General features: G+C 39.3%; 1 protein-coding gene across 10 annotated transcripts in view; it reads left to right on the top strand.

The window, feature by feature from the left end:
* The window catches only part of C2H8orf34 (chromosome 2 C8orf34 homolog), a 385,259-nt gene that overhangs the window by 135,460 nt on the left and 228,104 nt on the right, over window positions 1-21,695 (top strand). For all 10 annotated transcript variants that reach the window (XM_015993542.3, XM_006974691.4, XM_006974693.4 and 7 more), the window contains one exon: window positions 19,341-19,513. In XM_015993542.3, the coding sequence (XP_015849028.2) occupies window positions 19,341-19,513 (173 nt within the window). The remainder of the gene's footprint in view (window positions 1-19,340; window positions 19,514-21,695) is intronic.

Here is a 21,695-nt window from a genome sequence, read left to right on the forward strand (position 1 = left end):
AAGAGGTGATCATTTTTTAGAGGACACAGTGATTTTGTGGAAATGGCCCTTCTTGTCTCAAACTGTGTCTGTGTTTTCTCCTTGTCAAAGAGGACTGGCGTTGTGGGAAACTCCACGTATCAGCCTTGGATTGATTCTTGGAGTCTTTCATTTCACAAATACGTACCACATCCTGACCCCTGCCAGGAATTATTTATAGATGCTGGTTCCTTGTCCCTCATGTAGGTGGCAACTATTTTAAAAAATGACATGAATTTCCCATGAAATTAATTTTATATACATAGCTAAAATATCAAAAATATGAAATATTTCAAAATATGTATGAGAGATCATTTCAAAGAGAGCAGAACTTGAGTAAAACACAGACCTCTCCCTCAAGTGTGGTGCCAAATTCTGTTCACTCCACACAGGAAGCTGTGTGCCTCAATGTTCCCACCACTCATAGGATCAAAGTAAAACACCAGGTTGAGAGATCCCCTTGCTCAGACCTAAGAGATTATCTCCATGTCCTTTGCCATTTCATGCATTTAATAATATTCTACACTTCTGTATAACAAAGAATAATAGTCATGGGGGTAAAAGGTCTGCTTGGGAGGAAGGAGAAAACTTAAGATATCACACACCTGGACTGGAGAAGCCTCCAAAATACATGAACAATCCAAGAGGCCCAATAACACAAAGCAAACAACTGGGTTAAAACCGGGCAAGTGATGTGAATAGATGCAGAACGTCACTGGCCACTGGAAAACTTCAAAAAGCAAAGCCACAGTTTGCCACTGCCGCACAAAGCACTAATGGTATGGTTAGTACACAATAACAAACAAACATTAAATAGCAAGTGTTGAGTGCCAGTACAGACGTGGAGAAGGTGGGACATTGTACATCATTGTTGGGGAGAACATGACATAGAACAGGAACTATGGAAGACGGTACGCAGCTCTTTAAGTAATTAAAAGTAAAATTACCATATGCCAGAGCTTGGGTGGGAATATAAAACGAAACAGCCACTCTGGAAAATCAGTTTGGCAGTTCTTCAAGTAATTAAAAATAAGCTCACCATATGCTGTGGTTTTAGCATTCGTGTCCTTTCACAACTCACATTGAAACTTAATACTCAAAGTATTAAACCTCATTGTATTAAGTGGCAAAGTTTTTTAAGTGACTGGGTCATGAGGTACCAATCATAAGTTGGCATAAGTTCTCTGCTGGAGGGTTTGGGGATCCTGCTTGGCCCTTTCTCTCTCCTCTCCCATGTGAGGACAAGGTACTCATCTCTTCTTGCCTGTGACCTTGCATCAAAACTCACCATCATGCAACAGAGGGTGTGGCTTTATAAGAGACTTTGGGAACCTTGATCTTAGAGACCCAGCCGCTAGAGTGGTGAGACGTAAATTTCTATTATTTGCAAACTACCTAGTTTATATACCTAGTTTAAGTTATGTTTTGCTATACCAGTAGACAGGAATTGAAATAGTATATGATAAAGAAACCCCATTGATAAGTGCACATCTAAAAGAAGCAAAGCAGTATCTGTGAGAGGTGTTTCCATATCCTGACCCCAGCAGCGTTGTTCATCAGGACATGAGAACAACCAAAGTGCTCATCAGTGGGGAAGTATATCCATACAGTGGATATTAGTCAGCCATCAAAAGAATGACACATCGTAATGTAGAGCATGAATGAACTTTGAGGCGCTCGTGCACACTGAAATAAGCCAGTCACAGAAGATAAGTATTATATGGCTTCCTCCGTGTGGTACTTAGCAGTGCCATTCACAGAAACAGCAGTACAATGGCAGTGTCCAAGAGCTAGGTTCTGGGAAGATGGGGACTTGTTGAATGAGTATAGACGTTGCCTGACAGTATGGAAAAACCTCTTCACAAACTTAGCTTGTGCAGAGATGGGCAGCACAATAAGAATGTATTCAATACAACTGAGTGGTGTCAGGAACGTGGCCAAGGTGTTAGCTTTATGTCCAGAACTGTTATTACAATTTTAAAAACTGGCCTTTCCATTGTATGATCATTACTTTTATAGTAGTTCTTAGAAAAACGTGCACAGACCCAGATGTGCCATGAAACACAAGCAACCAGAACACAAGCAGTCAGAAAAATATCCACCGCAGATCTCAACGGCAAAGCAAAGAACAGGCCTCCCCGCTGTTCTCACTCAAGAGATGGACTTTACAGCGACCATGCGGCTTTCAGAGAAGTCATCAGAACTACTGCAGTCTTGTACACGCTGGACTTGAATCCCTCAGCCATGAATACTTAAATGGATGCATAATCGTGATGATGAAGATAATGTATAGTAATGTCCTCTTTAGTGCTTGCTAAAGGCTAGATGTTGGTTAAGCACTTCACATAGATTATGCCATTTCACGTGGCTCATTTACTATGCACTGGAGGAGCTTTTAAATTATCTACTTGTATCGTCCCATTTAACATTCTTTAACTGGGAAATGAGATTCTGTCCTTCTTTGGTAGGTGGAAATTTGACCTGCAGAGAGATTGATGGACGTACTGGAGGTTGTGTACCTAGAAGGCAGAAGACTGGACACAGAGCAAGGGTGGGACACATCGGGGGTGGACATAGCAGGGGTGGACACATCAGGGGTGGGACACATCAGGGGTGGACACATCAGGGGTGGACACATCAGGGGTGGACACATCGGGGGAGGACACATCAGGAGTGGACACATCAGGGGAGGGACACATCAGGGGTGGACACATCAGGGGTGGACACAGAGCAGGGGTGGACACAGCACAGGGGAGGACACAGGGCAAGGTGGACACAGAGCAGGGTGGACACAGAGCAGAGGGACACAGAGCAGGGTGGACACAGAACAGGGTAGACACAGAGCAGGGGTGGACGCAGCACAGGGGAGGACACAGAGCAGGGTGGACACAGAGCAGGGTGGACACAGAGCAGGGTGGACACAGAGCAGGGTGGACACAGCAAATCCATGTTGGCAGCCTCTGCGGTGGACTCAGTCAGTGGCTCCCCGCATTGCCTGGGGCAAAGCAATCGCTCAATTGATGACCAATTTAATTAGTAGAAACTGTTTCTTCGTGCTCACTTTTGTAGACTTACATTAACTAAGCTTTGGTAAATAAATACTGGGTACATAGTTATCCAGAGCTTTTTAAACAGTAATTTATCATATTTAAAGTCAACATTCTGCAACATTTTGCCACTCTTCTCATATCAAGACATTTTATTTCAGCTATTTTATGGTAGTAATGATTCTCATTTGTTTTTATGGAGTGGGAACCAAGCCAGAGTTAAGACGGTGTCCTAACTAGGTTTCTATTGCTGTGGGAAAACATCACTGACCAAAGGCAACTTACACTTCCAGATAACATCCCACCACTGAAAGAAGACAGAATAGGAACCTGAGGCAGGAACTGATGCAAGGCCATGGGAACTGTGGTGATATTTTATTTGTGCTCTAATAAATAAAGCTTACCTGGAGATCAGAGGAAAAAGCCAGCCACTATACTAACATAGAAGTCAGGCAACGGTAGCACATGGTTTCAATCCTATCACTCAGGGGGCAGGGATCTGTTTAGATCTCTGTGAGTTCAAGGCCACACTGGAAACAGAGCCAGGCATGGTGACACATGCCTTTAATTCCAGCACCAACCATAGAGGTCTGGAGGTCTGTACAGACAGATAGGAAGTGACAGATCTGCGCAGGAAGAGGAAGTGATGTAGCTGGGCTGAGAGAGCAAATGAGTGAGCAGAACAGAAAGGCAAAGGCATACAGGTGTGGGTAGACAGGAAGTAGCTCTCTTTGGAGACTGAGGTGTCAGTAAGGTAAGGTTAGCTTGTGGCTTTCCTATTTCCCTCATCTCTCAGATTTTCACCCTTATTTCTGGCTCTGTGTTTTTTATTTAATAAGTCTGTTTAACAAATTGTCTACAGAGAACCACTGCTTACTGGCCTTCTCTTCTTGTTCAGCCCACTTTATTTTTTTTAATTAAGAATTTTTTTATTCATTTTACATATCAATCAAAGATCCCCCTCTTCCTCCTGCCCCTCCATCCTCCCCCTCCCAACCCACCCCCCATTCCTTCCTACAAGAAGGTAAGGCCTCCCATGGGGAGGTACATTTAGTAGAGGCAGGTCCAAACCCTCCCCTTGCCTCAAGACTGTGTGAGGTGTCCCATCATAAGTAGTGGGCTCCAAAAAGCCTGCTCATGCACCAGGGATGGGTTCTGCTCCTACTGCCAGGGGGCCCCTTAAGCTACACAACTGTCTTGCTATGCCAAGAGCCTAGTCCAGTCCCATGGAGGCTCCACAGCTGTTGATCCAAATTTTATGAATTCCCACTAGTTTGGTTTGGTCATCTCTGAAGGTTTCCCCATCATGATCCTGATGCCCTTGCTCATCGCATCCCTCTTCTCTCTCTTTGATAGGACTCTTGGAGCTCATCAGCCCACTTTCTTATACAACTCAGGACCACCTCCGCTGGGCGGCACTGCTCATAGTGAGCTGAGCCTTCCTACACTAATCAAAATGTCCCACAGTCTTGATCACATGCCAATCTGATGGGGACATTTTATCAATTTATGTCCCTTCTTCCCAGAGGGCCCTTGCAAATATCAAGTTGATGAAAATAAACAAACAAACAAACAAACTAACTAACCAGCACAAATGGTGTCCCACAAATAGTGTTTTAATGGGGGAAATTAAATATGTGTGCATTCTGGTGGAGATGGGGCTAGAGAGCTAATTCGACAATAAAGGGCCTTGTGCTGCTCTTCCAGGTGACCAGAGTCTGGTTTCCAGCATTCACGCTGGGACCCAAAGCCTCTGTCCTGCATAGGCACCTAAACTCATGAGTGCATACTCATAACACACACACATACTCAATAAAATCTTTAAAAAGCATGTAGTGAGATGACTGCTGTGTTAACTCCTTAAAGTACAGTCTTTAACAACAGCCCCGAGGAAAATCTGGTGATATCCATCATATACATAGTTAGGAGCTGGTCAACCTGAAAAGATTCACAAATATGAAAATATATTTGAAAATTCAGATTTGAATATCACTTAACTCCAAAACCATACTTCTACCTACTATATTGTCTCTCCTTCTTAAAAAGCTGATAGTTTCTAAGACAGCCTTTGGAAATTATTTTATGCTGACTAAGCGGGTAATGGGTATCCAACACTGTCGCTGGTAAAGAGCACCAGAGGCCACTGGATGGCTGCTGTACAAAATGTGCAATGTAAAAGGGAGAGATCACCTTAGAAATAAGGGGCATCTCTTCTCCAGATGACTTTCTGCTGATTCTTCACCAGAAAAGTAAACGTAGATTTTTGTGGCTTATTTTGTCACTATTTGGAGAGAGTTTCCTTGATGTTCTAGTACAGCAGGGCATACTTTAATTGTTAATGACCCAGAGCTAGAGAGATGCTCAGCATATGAGAGTATGGGCTGCTCTTGCAGAAGACTCCAGTTTAGTTCCCAGCCCCTTACCTGATGGCTCATAACTGCCTGTAACTCCAGTTGCAGGGCATCGGATGCCCTCCCTGGCCTCAGCAACCACCAGGCACACACATGGTACACATGCAAACATGTAGGCACTCACACATACACGTAGGATAAAAATAAGCAAACCTTTAATAAACAAGTAGATCGCTATGATCCTTTGTCCTGCTTCTAGAATCTCTTGTCCACATGTATTGTGTGATATTAGGTGCAGCAGAGGAAAAGAAAGCAGAGAACCCTTTTATGTGCTATGGTGGTGTATGTTTGATTTTTAAAAGATCCCTGCTGTAATATTAGGGGAAATAATTATGCATATTTTATTAGAAGTTTGCTAATATGGTTCTTGCCCATTTTTATCTTTAAAAACCTGTATCAAAAAGATGAAACAAGGGAACAATTTCCAAGGAAAAAGGGATTATATTTAAGTCACAAATGAAGCTTAAGTGTATCTATAAGTACAGGGAGTTCTGAAATCATGACTAGGGACTGCAGCAATGACTCAGTGGTTAAGAGCATTTGATGCTTAATCACAAGGACAAGTGTTCAGAAACCACTACCCAAGTAACAAGCCATACACCCCACAGCTGCCTGTAATGCCAGCCCCAAGGGATCTTATATCCTACTTAGGCCTCTGTCTATGCACAGTTATGTAGATATATACTCACATAGACACATACACAGTGCAAAAAACTCTTAATAAACAGGTTAAACAAGTGAAGATATATAAATTCTACTACAGATGAACCATATGAGGAGTTTGTTGACAGAAAAATATCTTTCTTAGCGATGTAAAACAATGGTTAGTCTTGTCAGAATATAAATACCAATGCATATCTATCAGATTTATAAAGTCCCCAAAGTCTGTCAAAATGTTATTCAGATGAGGCTTTTGTAAACAGGCACATGGGCACATTGATAATGAGAATATGAAATGGTACAGACACTCTGAAGGAAAATGTTGCAGTATCTTAAACATTTGATGTGCAATTGTTTATCAAGATATCCTACTCCCATGGCGAGTTACTTTTTTATTGCTTTGACAAAACACCCAGCAACTTATGAAAGAAATCATTTCATTAGCCTTTTGGCTTCAAGGGGTTAGAGTCCATGACACAGGAGCAAAGACAAGGCAGCAGAAACAGCTGTGAGCTCACATCTTGATAGAAATCAGGAGTCAGAAAGAAAGGACATATTGAGAATGGCACAAGTATTTTGCAGCCATTTGAAGCATGTGACTGCCTCCAGTGACATGCCTCTTCTGACAAGGCCACACCTCCTAATCCTTCCCAAACAGTTCCACCACCTAGGGACCAAGCATTCAAACATATGAGTCTATGGGGGCCATTCTCATTCAAATCACCAGCCTACTTAAAGGATATACTGGCAACATGTGATGAGATTTATACACATGATTATATACTGTCATATTACTTTAGAAGCTGAAGAGTAAAAACAGCCAAGGATTCATTAAAAAATGGTACTGAATAAACTTTAGAACATTGACTTAGCACAGAAGTATATGACCTTAAGAATGAAAGAATATATTTTATGGAGTGATCCCCAGTTATCTTGTTATATGAAAAAGTCAAGGAGATGAAACGTGCTTGTAGCATGCCTCCATTCATTAAGTGCATGTAATGAAAGCAGACAAACATATTTGCACATCATCACACCAAAGTATGGATAACAAGACCTCTCCTACACTAAGACACATACACATCCAGCCATCTGAAGTTACTCTATGTGCTACCTGAGGAATAAGAGAAAGTACTTGGTGCATGGATAAGGGAGGGGGCAGGAATGCAGTTGATCTTTCAGGATTTTGAATGCTTTACCTTAGAACCAGTGAGTATTTTGTATAATTTTAAAGCAAATTTAATATTTGTATCTTAATCATATATTCTTATATTCTAAGGCAAATGAAGGTAACTGTATTTCAGGTTGCAATATAAAGAGATATAAATGAATGAGACCATATTTTTGAGAGCTAGTCATCATATTTCTTCACAGGGAATGTGTTCTAAGGACAGACAGCACAGCCATGCAGTTTTAGACTGTTTTCTTCATGTGTTTTGTATTGTATGCCAAAGAACTTATTATGTTAGTCTATTTAAGAACTTGAATTTGAGGAATGGATAAAGAAAATACATGTATACATACATTTAGATAAAAATTCTATAATCCCAATTTTAAATAGAAGATATCATGATGAGGTAAATATTGGGTGTGATTAGAAAACCAAAAGTTAGTAGACATTGTATCAATTGATGCAGGTCAGCCCCAGCAAGAGATGGTAAAAATAATAGGTGAAATGTTCATAATTCCAGAAAATCAATATAGTCTCCAGCTGTCAATCCCAGAAGATATTTATTTATGAGAGAAAAGCCCTAAATTCAGTTTGGAGAAAACAGAAAATACTGTCTCAAATTAGTGATGGCCATCAGTACAGTCAGTGATGGTCAGCAGTATGGCCTGTGATAGCCGTCAGTCCAGTCACTGATGGCCTTCAATACAACTAGTGATGGCTGTCAGCCCAGCCAGTGATGGCTGTCAGTCAGCCAGTGATGGCTGTCAATCCAGCCAGTGATGGTCATCAGTCCAGTCAGTGATGGCCATTAGTCCAGATGGCTGTCAGTGCAGCCTGTAATGGGAAAGCAAGACCAATACCATGTACTTTTTGATGTGAGTGGCATGAATTACTTTGCTGTTATTATTCTAAAGAATTCGTGACACAAGTTTGAATACAAGGGAACATCTGAAATACACCACCTGGGATATTTTCCCAAAATAATAAATTTTAATTCTTAAAAAATGGAGGTTATGAATATCAAAGAGACACTGAAACCTGTTCAAGACATAAGGAAATTTAAAGAGCTATGTTTGAATTCCACATATGACCTATAATTTTCTTTTGTAATGAGCAATAATATTCAGATAATTCAGATAATTGAGGACAGAAAGTTGGCAATTAGCAATTGTTAATTATTGGGTTTGAATGTCATACAGCAGCCATATTAGAAGGTGTTCTATACTTTAAAGTACTTAGGGGGAAAAGCATCACATCAGAAGTGGTTCTGGGGACATTTTGTAATATAAAATATATATATTTTATATCCATAGACCTCCTACAATATATGTAAATGATAAAACAAAGTGACAGGCAAAATAGCAATTGAGAGAGTCAAACCACAGTGTTGTTAAATTAAGTGACATTTGGGCAGCCTTGCCGAGATAGAAAGGGGTTCTTTACTATGCGTTCTGCTTTCTTTTTCCAGGAAGACTGAGTCCTGAGAAGATTTTTTTGTTTTGAGACAGGGTTTCAACTGTGTAGCACTGGCTGGCCAGGAACACTCTATGTAGACCAGGATGGCCTCAGACTTAAAGATCTGCCTACTTCTTCCTAAGTGCTGGGATTAAAAGCATGCACCACCATGTCTGACAAGGAAAAACATTCAAAAAGCTCATGTGTTAGTTTTATCAACTGTTATAACTCAATAGCCATTAGCACCTCTAGTGCAGAGTTTCTAGTCTTCGAATATTTCACATTACCAGTAAGTGAAGGGCCTCAGAATCATGTCTGCTTCCAGATCTTTTTAATGTATAAAAAGAAACTCTATTGTGTCTCACTAGGATGAGCAAACTACTAAGGAAGACTCAAGACTTGCTCAGGAGTGAAGTAGAATTATCTCCTTCTGGGGAAAGTTGAGAAAATGGAACATGAGTAAAAATAATAACTGAGATGCTGTGAGTGATGCCAGATCTTACAAAAACTGATATTTTCATCAAAGACTCTCTTAATCATTTTTAAGATTTCAGGGATCCACAATTATTATTTTTAAAGGCCAGCCAGAGCAAAGAGAAAGAATAAAGCTACAAATTGTCCCCTCAGGGTAATCCAGCATTTGATGACAGTGTTTCTTTTATGAAAATATTCCAATAAATAAATACACATGGAATTATAAAATTAGACAGTCACAAGTTTCTAACTCATGCTGATGAATTAATGGATCTAAGCATATGGTCAGCACTGCCTGCCTCACTGATGAACAGTCCTTGGGAGGTCATGTGCCTTGTGATGAAAACAGATCCATTCTGTCTGAGCAGTATAAGCAGAGAAAAACAACTTCCCTAAGACCATCTGGGAAATTCTAAAGCTAAATATTGACTGGTATTAAATAGTTACTGCTAATTTACATTAAGTAAGCTAATGGAATTTATTTACAACACACTTTCATCTAGATCTAACTGAAAATCTGGCAAAACTAAAAAGGAGAAGGAACATTTTAAGTCATTTTATTTAGAGTTATATAGAGAATAATGTAGACTGTGTAGTACTCAGAGGAAAGTCTTACCACTTCAGAATTTTTGAGTAATAACAATATTATAAGAGAAAATTAATCAGAGTAAGAGAATTCTAATTAATAGCAATGTAAAAGACAGTTGGTTGTAATATAAGGAGAAGTGCTTAGATCTTGCCTTACACAAACGGAGAACTTCCTTAAGACCAACTGGGAAACTTTAAAGTTAAGTATTGATTGGTATTGTGTAGTTATTGTTCACTCATGTTAAATAAGATAATGGAATTTATTTATAAAACAGTCACTGTGCTAACTTGAACATTAGAATATTTACATATGAGGCTTGCACATAACCAGAGCAAGAAGGGAGAATGTGGAAGATGTAGGAGAGGAGGAGGGAGTTGGGTCTCAGTGAGCAGACGATGATAAGAAGGTGTAGGGTATAAAGAAGCTTTGATTCTGTCTGGGCTTGCACTGGTGGAAAAAATGCCCACAATCAGGAAGAAACATAAATTTCTGTTATGTGTAAAGGCAGTAATTGGGGGTAGTGGGAAACAGGGGATATATCTGAGAGCTATTGAGGGTACCATTCAGATGGTTCTTCAGAGCCTAGGGAAGCAATTGTTCTCTTTCTGGGAGATAAATGGGGAAACAGAGGCTAGGATGGCTGGGTGATTTGCTCTGTCTCTCCAAGCTTGGACTTGATAAGCCTGAACTAGACATCAGCTCCTGGCCTCTCAACTCTGACACCAAATTCAGGCATATTCTTCTTCATTACAAAAAGAGGAATTCTGAAAATCATTTAAATGCATTACTTTAATAGCACTACTGATATTCAAATCACAGATCACAAAATTCATCCTTTAAAAAGTGCTTATATTAGTGGTTTACATTTTATTCAAAGATTATGCAGCCATCACCATAAATTAAGTATAGAATATGTTTTATCATCTGCAGAGAAATCCCTGTAGTCATGGGAAGTTACCCCCAAATCCCTCTAAACTTTCAGCTCACTATGATTCTATTTGTCATCTGTATAGATTTTCTTGTTCTGTAAATGTAACATAAATCATATAATAGGTAGTCTTTTGTGACTGTCTTCTTTTGGTTAGCATAATGTCTTCAAGGTTCAGCCATGTTGTAGAAGTATCAAAATTTCATTTGTTTTTCTTGCTCAATAATATTCCATGAAATGGATATACCACATTCTACTTATTCATTTGCACATATTGGGCACCTTAGTTTATACTCTTCAGTAACTTCAAATGGTGTTTTAGAGACACCCATGTTCATGAATGTTGGGTTATACAATAACCCTGAAATTTTTGTGGAACTGTTTCTAAGTTAGTTGGACGATTTTACAGTACCCCTAGCAAGTGGGTGTGATCGGTTTTGTCTGTGTATTTTCCATCATGCTCTGTTATGTCTATGAAGTCAGAGCCATCCTTAGGAACATGAAGTTTTATTGTATCATGTTACTTTATTGTAGTTTTTATTTCATTCTGTGATGATTAATGTTGATAATGTATTATTGAGTCATTTCTTCCTAAGGGTAATTCATTCTTCCACTCATTCAACAAACATTTATTAGATATCCTCAAGAAATGGCAGGTCAGATATTGTGAGAGCTGGTGGAGTTGTGCAGGGAAGATGATGAACACATTTTCTCTATTAATTTATTGTCCTCCCGAAATGGAAAGGTGCACCAGTTGGCTAATGGGCATTAAAGTTATCAGAGAAATACAATTATGTGGGAACCAAAGGAAAAGATGTCAAAACTAATTAAACTTCAGTAAGTATATGTCATCTTTTACAAAAAATTCAAATATGTCATACATTACAGTGCATAAAGGGTAATTAAGTAAATACCTAGGTGTGTAGAATGTACCTGGAGAGTAAACCACTTCAACCCAGAAGGAAGCCCTCTGTAACCATTTTATATTGTCCTCAAGTGTAATTTTATTCTCTTGCTTTTCTCTCCTCCCCCTTCCCCATTACTGTGCCACATCTTTATTTATTTGTTTCTTTTTGAGACAGGGTCCCTCTATGTAACTCTGATGGTCCTGGTACTCTCTGTGTAGACCAGCCTGGTCCAAACTCACAGAGATCAACCATCTCTACCTCCTGAATGCTGGAATTAAAGGCATGCACCACTGCTCCAGGCTCTCACACACCTTTATAACAATATCTTTCCTATTTATCTATGGTTTAAAAATTTTTTATAAGTGATGTTTTGTTCCAAACTTTTTTTTCTTCAATTTTCTCTTTCAAAAACATGTGGTACTGTGGCCATGGATGTGTCTGTTTTCTTGCCTATGTAAACAGTGCCATCTATCTCTTTGGTACAGAATTAGAAATGGACTCCTGGGGCAGCATGGCCTATGCCTCCTGTGCCTTCTCATCTTCACCAGATGGGGTAGCATTCTTTTTTAGATAAGTGTCAGTCTATATGTCTACCAACAATTTAGTATAATGCTTTTTTTCTCCTGTACTGTCTGACATCCAACATTTTAATGAAAAAAAGAATCTCATAGACTTAACTGACAATCTTACCATATTTAAGAAGGTCCAATCCCAACTAGTATCTTTGCCTATTTTTTACACTTTTTTTTCCTGGAAGTTTATTCTACATTCTAGATGTTGGCTTCTCTGTGTTATGTGTGTCTCAAGTATGTTCTCTTATTTTAAGCATTGCCATCAAGTTCTAAATTGTGTTTATTATTAGCAGAAAAATTAACATTTTCTGAAATGTCAGCGTGTTGTTAAGAAATCTATTCTTACATGCAATCATTAAAGTGATTGCCTTAAAAAGTTTCTTCTACAAGTTTTTAAAATCACAAATAGGTATTTGATTCACCCAAATTATTATTGTTCAGTATAGCAAAAATCTGAGATTTATTTTCCCCTATATGGAGAAAAAAATTTCCTAGAATCATTTATTGAACAATGTTCATCTGGACACGTTGCTTGATTCCATTGGCCTATCTGCCAATTTTTTTGTTACTGTGGTAGGTTTAGCTCATAGAGTGCCTTACTTAGATGTGTGTGGGAGAATTGGCACCTTCACATTTCTGAGTCACTCCATGAACATTCTCGTCATCAATTCAGCTGACATTTGATCAGTTTATAAGAAAACCACATGTTAACTTACACTTGTCTCTGGAATTTCTTGATTTTTCCATATAAAATAAATACATATGAATGATGACAGTTTTATTTCTTTGTTTCCATTGCATGATAGGGCTGGTGTGGGGAAAAGAAATGATGAGGTGTGTGGAGTCACTATTTGGTGGCACCCTGGGATGCAGACTCCTACCTGTGCCTAGGTTGTGGGGACTGGACTCCCTGGCAGTCCAACCTCTTGCTTATAGGTCTTGGTTTCCCCTTGTAGGAGTTTCTTCTTGACTTATGAACCTTAGGAGAATGTAGTAAAAGATGCCACTGAGCAACTTTTTCCACTTGCTTCCTCACCACAGGAAAATGGATCTATAGTTTACATCACAAACAATCTCAGTTCCCTCCATTCCAAACAGAGTATTTTTTTTTCTTTTAATTCCATCTATGCCAAATAGAAGGTTACCCATATCTTATCACACCTCCTTCCTTGTGCCACATTTATATCCCTAAATCTTTTCTTGGTTGCTTCTTTATGGATATAATGACCATGAGGTGTTAGGAAACATCACCTTTAATTAACATTGTCTTAATTTTCAGATATTTTTAATAAAGGGACTTATAGTCATATCCTTAGCATTTCTTTACTCTCGGGCTTTGTTTATCTGAAAAGGGCCTAAGTTTAACATTTGGTGAGAACTTCAATTCATATAAGATCTTTGGGCATCTGGAAAAGCTGGTAGTGATAAATTTGGCCACACTCAACATTTTCTTGAAACTTGCCTTACAGATTGGATAGGTATTTTCTCTGTCCATCTTCTTGAAACAACTTGCACGGGATTAGACATAAATTGATGATGATGACAATATTTTCCCTAAAGAATTCCAAGCTCAATTTTGAAAGTCTATTAGATATAATTTCTGTCTTGTAAGGTGGTAGTTTGACCAACCATTTGAACACCATATAATACTGGTGCCCATTTTCTCAGCTTCTTATCATTTCCTTACCACTTTAAGTCTCCACCTGCCACTATATAGTCCAATAGCAAGTAACTTGATCTTTTATTTAATAATGTTACCTCTCAGTTGGTTGTAGGTAACAATTTTCACCATAACTTGGTAGTTTAATAGCATATTTCTCTCTCTTGCTTCTTTGGGATTAAGCTGAATTATGCTGGTTTCTAGATAGAATTGTTCCAGGGACTATGATTTAACTCTTGCATGTGTCTGGAGGATGTCTGTGTGTCTGTCAAGTTCTTTAAAGTAGGTTTGCCTGAGGTGAATCAGAGCTGGTCACATACCTCCAAGAATCCTGGAGTATTTATCATCAGCATGTCTTTCTCATGGTGATGGTCGACATGCAGGAGACTCAATGTGACAGGAAAGGCCTCTGGGGGGCTAGGTTTGCTTGTACCTGATATGATCATTTCTGTCATCATTGGTCTAAGCAAATCATATGTGGGAGAAACTATATTTTGCCTTTATTTGAGATACTCAAAAGTCACATGATAAAAATAGGGACACAGGGAGATTAAAGATTGGGGTCGTTGAAATTGGTCCCCCACACTAAGGACCATTAAGGTCTAAGGTTGTCCGTTTCTTGGCAGTTCCTGAAGGGCCTATGGCAGATTCTCCTTTAGCTCCCACTTTATTTCCTAAACAGGAACTTTTCCTTTAGGAAACATTCCCATCATTTCTCAGAGCTCCTTTCTCTGAAATTTGCATTTAAAACCTTGTTGCATTTCATCTAGTGTTGTTGGATATTTGGAAAACAGGGTGCTTTCAGAAAAACCAGACTAAATGGATAAATATAGAAACGTGTTCAACAGCTGTAACAGTTATTCTGCTAGCTAGAGTTAGGAGTTAGGGCATTTGTTGATCAAGCAGAAACTATAACAAAAGATGTACAAGAAAACCAAAGTTCATCAGAGAAGGAAGTGAACTTTTACAGAATGAGATCACTTTAAAGAGACAGATAAGTTCATCATGGTGGGTCATAATTTTAAGCCAAACATTCAAGAAAGAGGCAGAGGCAGAAGCATCTCTATGAGTTTGAGGACAGCCTGATATACATAGCAAGTTCCAGGCCAGTCAGAGCTTATAGTGAGACACTGATTCAATCAATCAATCAATCAATCAATCAATCAATCAATATAAATAGATAAAAGTAAGGAGACAGTAAATATTGTAAACAAACAAGATGAGCAGAGGGGATGGACTGGAAATGACTGAGACAAGGGAAGTTGCCATGGAGATGGCTGGATATTGTATACATGCACAAATGCTAAGTGTATGTGACCACATAGTTCAATTCTCTGCAAAACACATGTAAGAAAATTGTATAGGGGATGGAATCTGAGCTCTGAGAATCGATCCTCCCCCCCCCTTACTCATTTCATTGTTGGTCTTCAAACTTCCCCTTTTCCCCTCCTTCTCCAGTTGCCTTGTGTAATTATGTTCAGTAAGGCATGGCACATCTGTACCCTGGAAATGTGAACAAATGGAAATCAGAAAGGATGGCATGTTTGTTTTCAAATAACTTCCCAGAGTGAGCCGTCTTACCGTGGTATAAACAGGAACCATCATGGGTTCTTGTATTCCATTTATAATTGATGCTATATAAAGTATGTGCAAACAGAGCAGCAAAAATGTAGAAATGAAACTTGACAGCCATTAACATTTTAGTAAATATGTTCTGAAACAAACAATAAAAGTGACTTTCCTTTGTATTATTTATATGATGGCTTCACAGGGTGACTAGTAAAACATAGAGTGTTCTAGGTTGCTTTTTTTTTTTTCAGTGAATGTGACTTAAAGTTTTAGAGAAAAAAATGCATGTATAAATAAATTCCATTAAGGACTGAAACAAGATGTCTTAACTATTCTCTGCTGAGGGACCAGTGAGTGAGGAAAATTCTTTCACCTTTGTGCCGACAATATGTCCTTTATTTCTTATCAGGTTTAATATCTGAATTAGTTCATCATGCATAGCTGTTTTAGATTGGGATCAAGTCAAACACTTAGTGGATTTTGTGCAGGGATTCCCTGCATCCTCTCACTTCACCCCTAGTTATGGCCCAGTTTTCCGCAGCCGTGAAGCTTCTGAGCGGCAAGAGTTCTCATTGTCCTTCTTCGACACATAGCGTTCTAAACCCTGAGCTCCTACGATGCTCAGAAATATTGTTCGCATGTTCATACTGTCCCTTTACCTTGGCTTGCCAAACTCTACCATGGAACTCCACTTCCCACAGCCTAGTGATTCACTCCCTTACCGTTTTATACCGAATTAGAACAGCAGCAGCAGTTTAAATGCCTCCTCTGCTGCCCCTCACTGCTTTACCATCTTTCTATTAACAGCAAGTCAAAACTCTCCACTCAAAAGAGTCTCTAATTCGCAAAAAAAAGAAAAAAAAACCCACTTTATCTCAATACCAGTTTTAGTGGAAGTTTTAGGTGTTTGTTGTTTTTGTTATAACATTTACAGTGACAGAATTAACCCTTTCTCTATCCACTTTGAAGCTACACTGATTCCTGCTTTGATGATTATTACTCCAAAAGGAAATCAAACAGACCCAGTATAGGGTTATGTTTCCTATTTTATACTCTCACTGGGTACCTTCTAATCATAACTCAGAACTCTTTAGAGAGTTCACATTTCTTAAAATATTTGGATGTTCATCGTTTATTTTGGCTGTGCAGTCAAACGCTTTTAGCTGATGGTCAATTGACTCCATTGCTCGGGTCCATGGCAAGACAGAGCTTCATGAAGGAGGGTGCACAGAGTGAACTGTGTCCTTCATGGTGTCTGAGGGCAGGAGTGGGAGATGAGAGCAAGGTTCCAATATCCACTTCAAGAGTACACTCGCATGGCCCAGCGTCCTTCCAACAGGCCCACTCTCTTGAGGAAGCCTCCCAGGCTGGCGACAAAGTCTCCATCACACAGATTTTAGGGGACATTTAAAATCATAAGCCTGGCAAGAGCCCAACTTATGAGAGCAGTTGAAGTAATTGTGGGGTATACTTTAAAGAGCGTATTCCTGGAAGAGTAGGTATGGGTGGAACAGCTACTTTCTAAATGTGTAACTTCTTGCTAATGGGCAAAACCAAGTCCACCTGGGGGGGGGGGGGCTTTTTGACTAGGAATGCCTTTGCTGTTGAATTTAGGCACTGTTTGGGGGCCGCAGTTCTGGAGGGGAGAGAGGGACTCGTGGTTTTCCGTTTCTACAGAATTCACATTTCCAAAGATCATCCTTCAGGTGTTTAAGTGAAATGTATCTATTAACCTGAAAAAGGTTTCAAGAGATTTTGTGTCATTAGTATACATTTTAGTTGGATGTGGTGGCACATGCTTATAATTGCAGCACCTGGGAGACAGAGGCAGGCAAGCCTCTGTGAGTTCAGGCTAACCTGGTCTACAATGTGAGTTCCAGGACAGTCAGTTCTACACAGTCAAACCCCGATCCGTGTGTGTGTGTGTGTGTGTGTGTGTGTGTGTGTGTGTGTGTGTGTATGTGTTTAAATATATTTGATTTTTATTTACTGTTGTGTGGTTATGCACTATTGAGAATAGTTTACTTTATTAAAACACTTTGAGAAAGATATATACATAGAAATACATTTACTGAGCAATCTAAACAAAATACACACAAAAATCTGTTTCTGCAATCTGTTGCACATGAACAGACTAAATTCAATAATTTTCAATGACAAAATATTTTTTAAAGAAGTAGTACTTGTTTCTTCCATCCTTTTATCAACATCACCGAAGAAAGAGCTCCGTGTATTCAGAGAAGTACAAGTCAGTGATCAAGTCCCATTTCTATCCTGTACAACAGTGGCTTCCCAACTGCCCTGAGCCCGTGTATGGCTCTCCCCGGTGCCCTGACGGCCAGCTATTTCTCACTAAATTTCTGTGCCGGCTGGAGTTAACCATCCCCACTATGATGCCATTTATGCCCTCTGCGTGCTCCACTTTCCAACGGCAATGATGTCTATCACTTCATTTAACTTCCCAGTGAGCAACCAAAGGGTTATTTCGCAATCTCTGCTGCTCTCGGCATCTTGATCTTGCCAGATCTTAAGTTCTGTTTCATCTTTTCATTTACGGTTTCCGCACTCACTTGTTTTGCAAAAGCAAGTTACCAGTTCTCATGTGCCTGGGAGCCGATAGCAATGAAAACCTGTGTCTATTCCGCCCCATTGTGTAAACCAAATTAATTAATAACATTTAATCAACGCCCAGTCTTTTTCTTGTAACTCAGAGAAATGCTATTTTAATATATTCTAAGTAACATTTTATATGGTCTTGATTTTTAAGATAGTATCTAAACTATTATGTATTGCTTTAAGTATTGTGATTTTTATTATATCTGTATATTTAAATATTGTATTTACTATATTTTGCAATACATTTGCATGATATTTTGTGAATTATAAAGGCACAGAACACCAGGTCTGAATTTTTGAAGAGTTGTTCAAAATTCTCCTAATAGGGAAAGTTTCCAGTAAAGGAGATTTAAGCAGAATGTGTTTCTCAAATCAGGACATTTCCTGTACTGTACAGTATATATTTATAACAGAATATTGAAAAGACAAGGAAATGCCAAGCAAGATATTAAAGTAACCTACAGTCTCTCCTTTTAGGCAAAACCATTATTAAAAGCTGTTCCTTATGGCTGTTGCTTTTCCCACCACAGCAGGCAGTTCTTAACACATACTAAGCCTTAGGAAAAAGTAGTGAATGAATAGATGAGTGAATTATTAATCAAACGATGAATATAAGTCCACATGAGCCTTCAGACAAAAATTAGATCATATAGATATTCCTTTATAACTACTTTTTTCCCACTTAAAGTATTTATAGTAGTTACATATTTTCTTGGCTATATCATAGCAAATTGGTAAGTCTCACTTCAAGTGTATGAAAAGAGACCAGCATGTTTTCAGCTAATCCGATCTATTTGTCCTGCGTATTTTCCTATTTCTATTGCTTCCCTGAAAGTACAGAATGCATCACAGTGGGAGAAATGCATCCTTCCTACCCTCCATCCTCACAGTAATGTCTTCTGGCTGCAGCTCGTTCCCACAAGACGGGTAACTCACTTTTCCCGGTTGTGGTGAAACATGCTTGCACACTGTGGGCCTCGCAGCCTCCTCTGTCCCTCCACCAAGAACGCCAGCCCCACTCTCCCTTTCTTTGAACCCACGCAGCCCGAGAATCCGAATCCAAGATTTCACTCCTAGACAGTTAATCACGGCGATCTCAGGAATTAGCCTAAGTCACAGAAGAAGGCATTGAGCTTGAACGGCGAGAAGAGAGAGGACATTTTGGTTCCAGTGAGCCCAAACACTGGGCAACGTTATTTTCCTGTTATCAGTTAACAAGAAAAGGTCATCTCAAGCAGCACCTTTTATTTTTGTACTTGCAGGAGACAGTGGCTTTCAATTCTTCTCTTCTGAGACCCCGCGTGATTGGGGAGTGGATTGGCAGAGCGGAAAACGATGCTGATCCCCTGGCCGCTGAAATGCTGCAGCCCCCGGTTCCACGGAGTAAGAACGACCCATGGGAAAGCGAAGACAGCGGCTCCAGCCCAGCAGGAAGGTGAGGAGGACCTCCTTGGTGAATCGCTGTTAGGAGATTACAAGAAATAAACCTAGTACACGATTTTGTTCTTTTCATAAAGAAAATTGTTAGACTCTGCATATGACTAAAAAAATTAACTAGATTTTCATTCCATGATATATCCTAAAAATAGATTAGACTCATCAAAAAGAAGTAATGATTTACTCTGTTTAAAACAAGGCAGCCTTATAGAGTGAAGATGAAGGAAAAATTCCCTCAAATTGTCCTCTGCCCTCCATACACGTGTGAAATGAGCATGAAAACTCAAGTGCATGCACACAAAACCACATACGCATTAAGCTAATAAATAAACGAACAAAACTGTAGTTAAAACAACAACAACAACAGTGTGTTATTTAGATTTTGTCCTTGAAGGCTCTTCTTCTCTGGGCAGTCCTGCACTTGGACTTAGGACTTTGTAGAATACAAGGCAAGTGCTCTAACTCTGAGTATCACACCTGGGTTTGTGTTTTGATTTTTTTCGTTCTTACTTAAGTAAGTTCCCTTTCTTTGTTAATAGCACCAAACAGAGACGTAAAGTTCAAGGTTTTAAGCTGTCAGTGAACACCAGCTATAACACTGGGCAGTGGGTTAAGAGTTGGGTGAGAGAGACTCGAAGGTGCTAGGAAGATGAAATCATTAAGGAAGAAAAGAACTACTAAGTGGATAAGAATTATGAGCTATAGTTAAGGTGAACTATAGAGAAAAGGTTTTGCTACAAACATTTAAGCTTACAGATGATAACTGTGTTTGGATATAATTATTATGTTTTCTTGGGTTTAATTTCTAAGCTATAATGTTTTTAGGAACTTTAAAGTACAATGTTTTCATTCCTGTTCTATTGCTGTGAAGGGACAGCATGACCACAGCAGCATTTAGATGAAAGCATTTAAATCAGTGGTGCTTAGCCAGTGGGTCACGACCATCACAAAACACATATTTCTGATGGTCTTAGGAACTAAGACATCGCTCAGTAGCAAAATAAGTTAGGAAGTAGCAATGAAAATAAATTTATGGTTGGGAGTTCTTCAAACCATTGGATTTATGTGTTTTTCTGATGGTTGTGGCTCACAGGTTGAGAATCACTGATTTAAATGGTGGCTTGCTTACAGTTTCAGAGGGTTAGTCCGTGATCATCATGGTAGGGAGCATGATGGCAGGCAGGTGTGATGATGGAACAGTAGCTAAAAGCTTACATCATGGTATGCAGGCAACAGGAAGCAGGTAGTAGGCAGGGAGAGAGCCAAACTGGGCCTGGCATGGACTTTGAATCCCCAAATCCCACCCCCAATAACACACCTCATCTAACAAGGGCATGCCTCATAGTTTTTCCAAACAGTCCATCAATTGGGAACCAAACATTCAAATATATGAGCTTATGGGGGACATCTCATTCAAAGCACCCTTACATATAACTCTCATTTTACTCAGACTCTGGTTCCCAGAGTGGTGGCAGGACATCTGCCGTAAGCATCCTAGTACTGAGGTCGAGTAACGTGGAGATGTGAAATCATGTTTATTAGATAAAGCATATTCATCATTACTGTTTTGGGGTCACACTACCCTAAGAAGTACAACTTAAATCAGAAAATGGGCAAGTCAAGGAAGCTGGGGTGCAAATCATTATGAGAGGCTAGAATTATGAAACATGGATAAATGCATTTAAATATTGATGAATGAAAAGGTGGCAGAACCCTAAGTCCCTGTGACTGCTATTAGCTGGTCCCCACCAAAGGTGTTTTCTCTCAACATTATAGCCACAGGAACTTTGTATTTCCTATGTTAAATGTACTATCAACCAATAGCTATTTTTTCTCAAGGAGTGAAAACTATGTTTTCTTTAATGTAATAGCTTTCAAGGTTGCTTGGCTCTCACTTACCACTTGGCTTAAGGGGAAAAAGTTCAGAATACTTATTAATGTGCTTCAGGTTTAGAGAAAATTGATTCCATTTCCATGAGAAATAACCTTAAATTATTGAAATACTTGAAGTGCCCTGAAAGAAGAATCAAGCCATTTCTGAAAGTCCATTTCTCTTCTGGGAAATGCCAGATCAATTTCACCTGTCAATGAAGGTCGCTGTGTCTCTAATGCCAGGCTTATGCAACCTTTATCTTTATTCCTTGGTAGATCTTTAATTCTTAAATGCCAAATAGAGAAAC

This window comes from Peromyscus maniculatus, chromosome 2 (assembly GCF_049852395.1).
Source record: "Peromyscus maniculatus bairdii isolate BWxNUB_F1_BW_parent chromosome 2, HU_Pman_BW_mat_3.1, whole genome shotgun sequence".
NCBI classification, from domain to species: domain Eukaryota; kingdom Metazoa; phylum Chordata; class Mammalia; order Rodentia; family Cricetidae; genus Peromyscus; species Peromyscus maniculatus.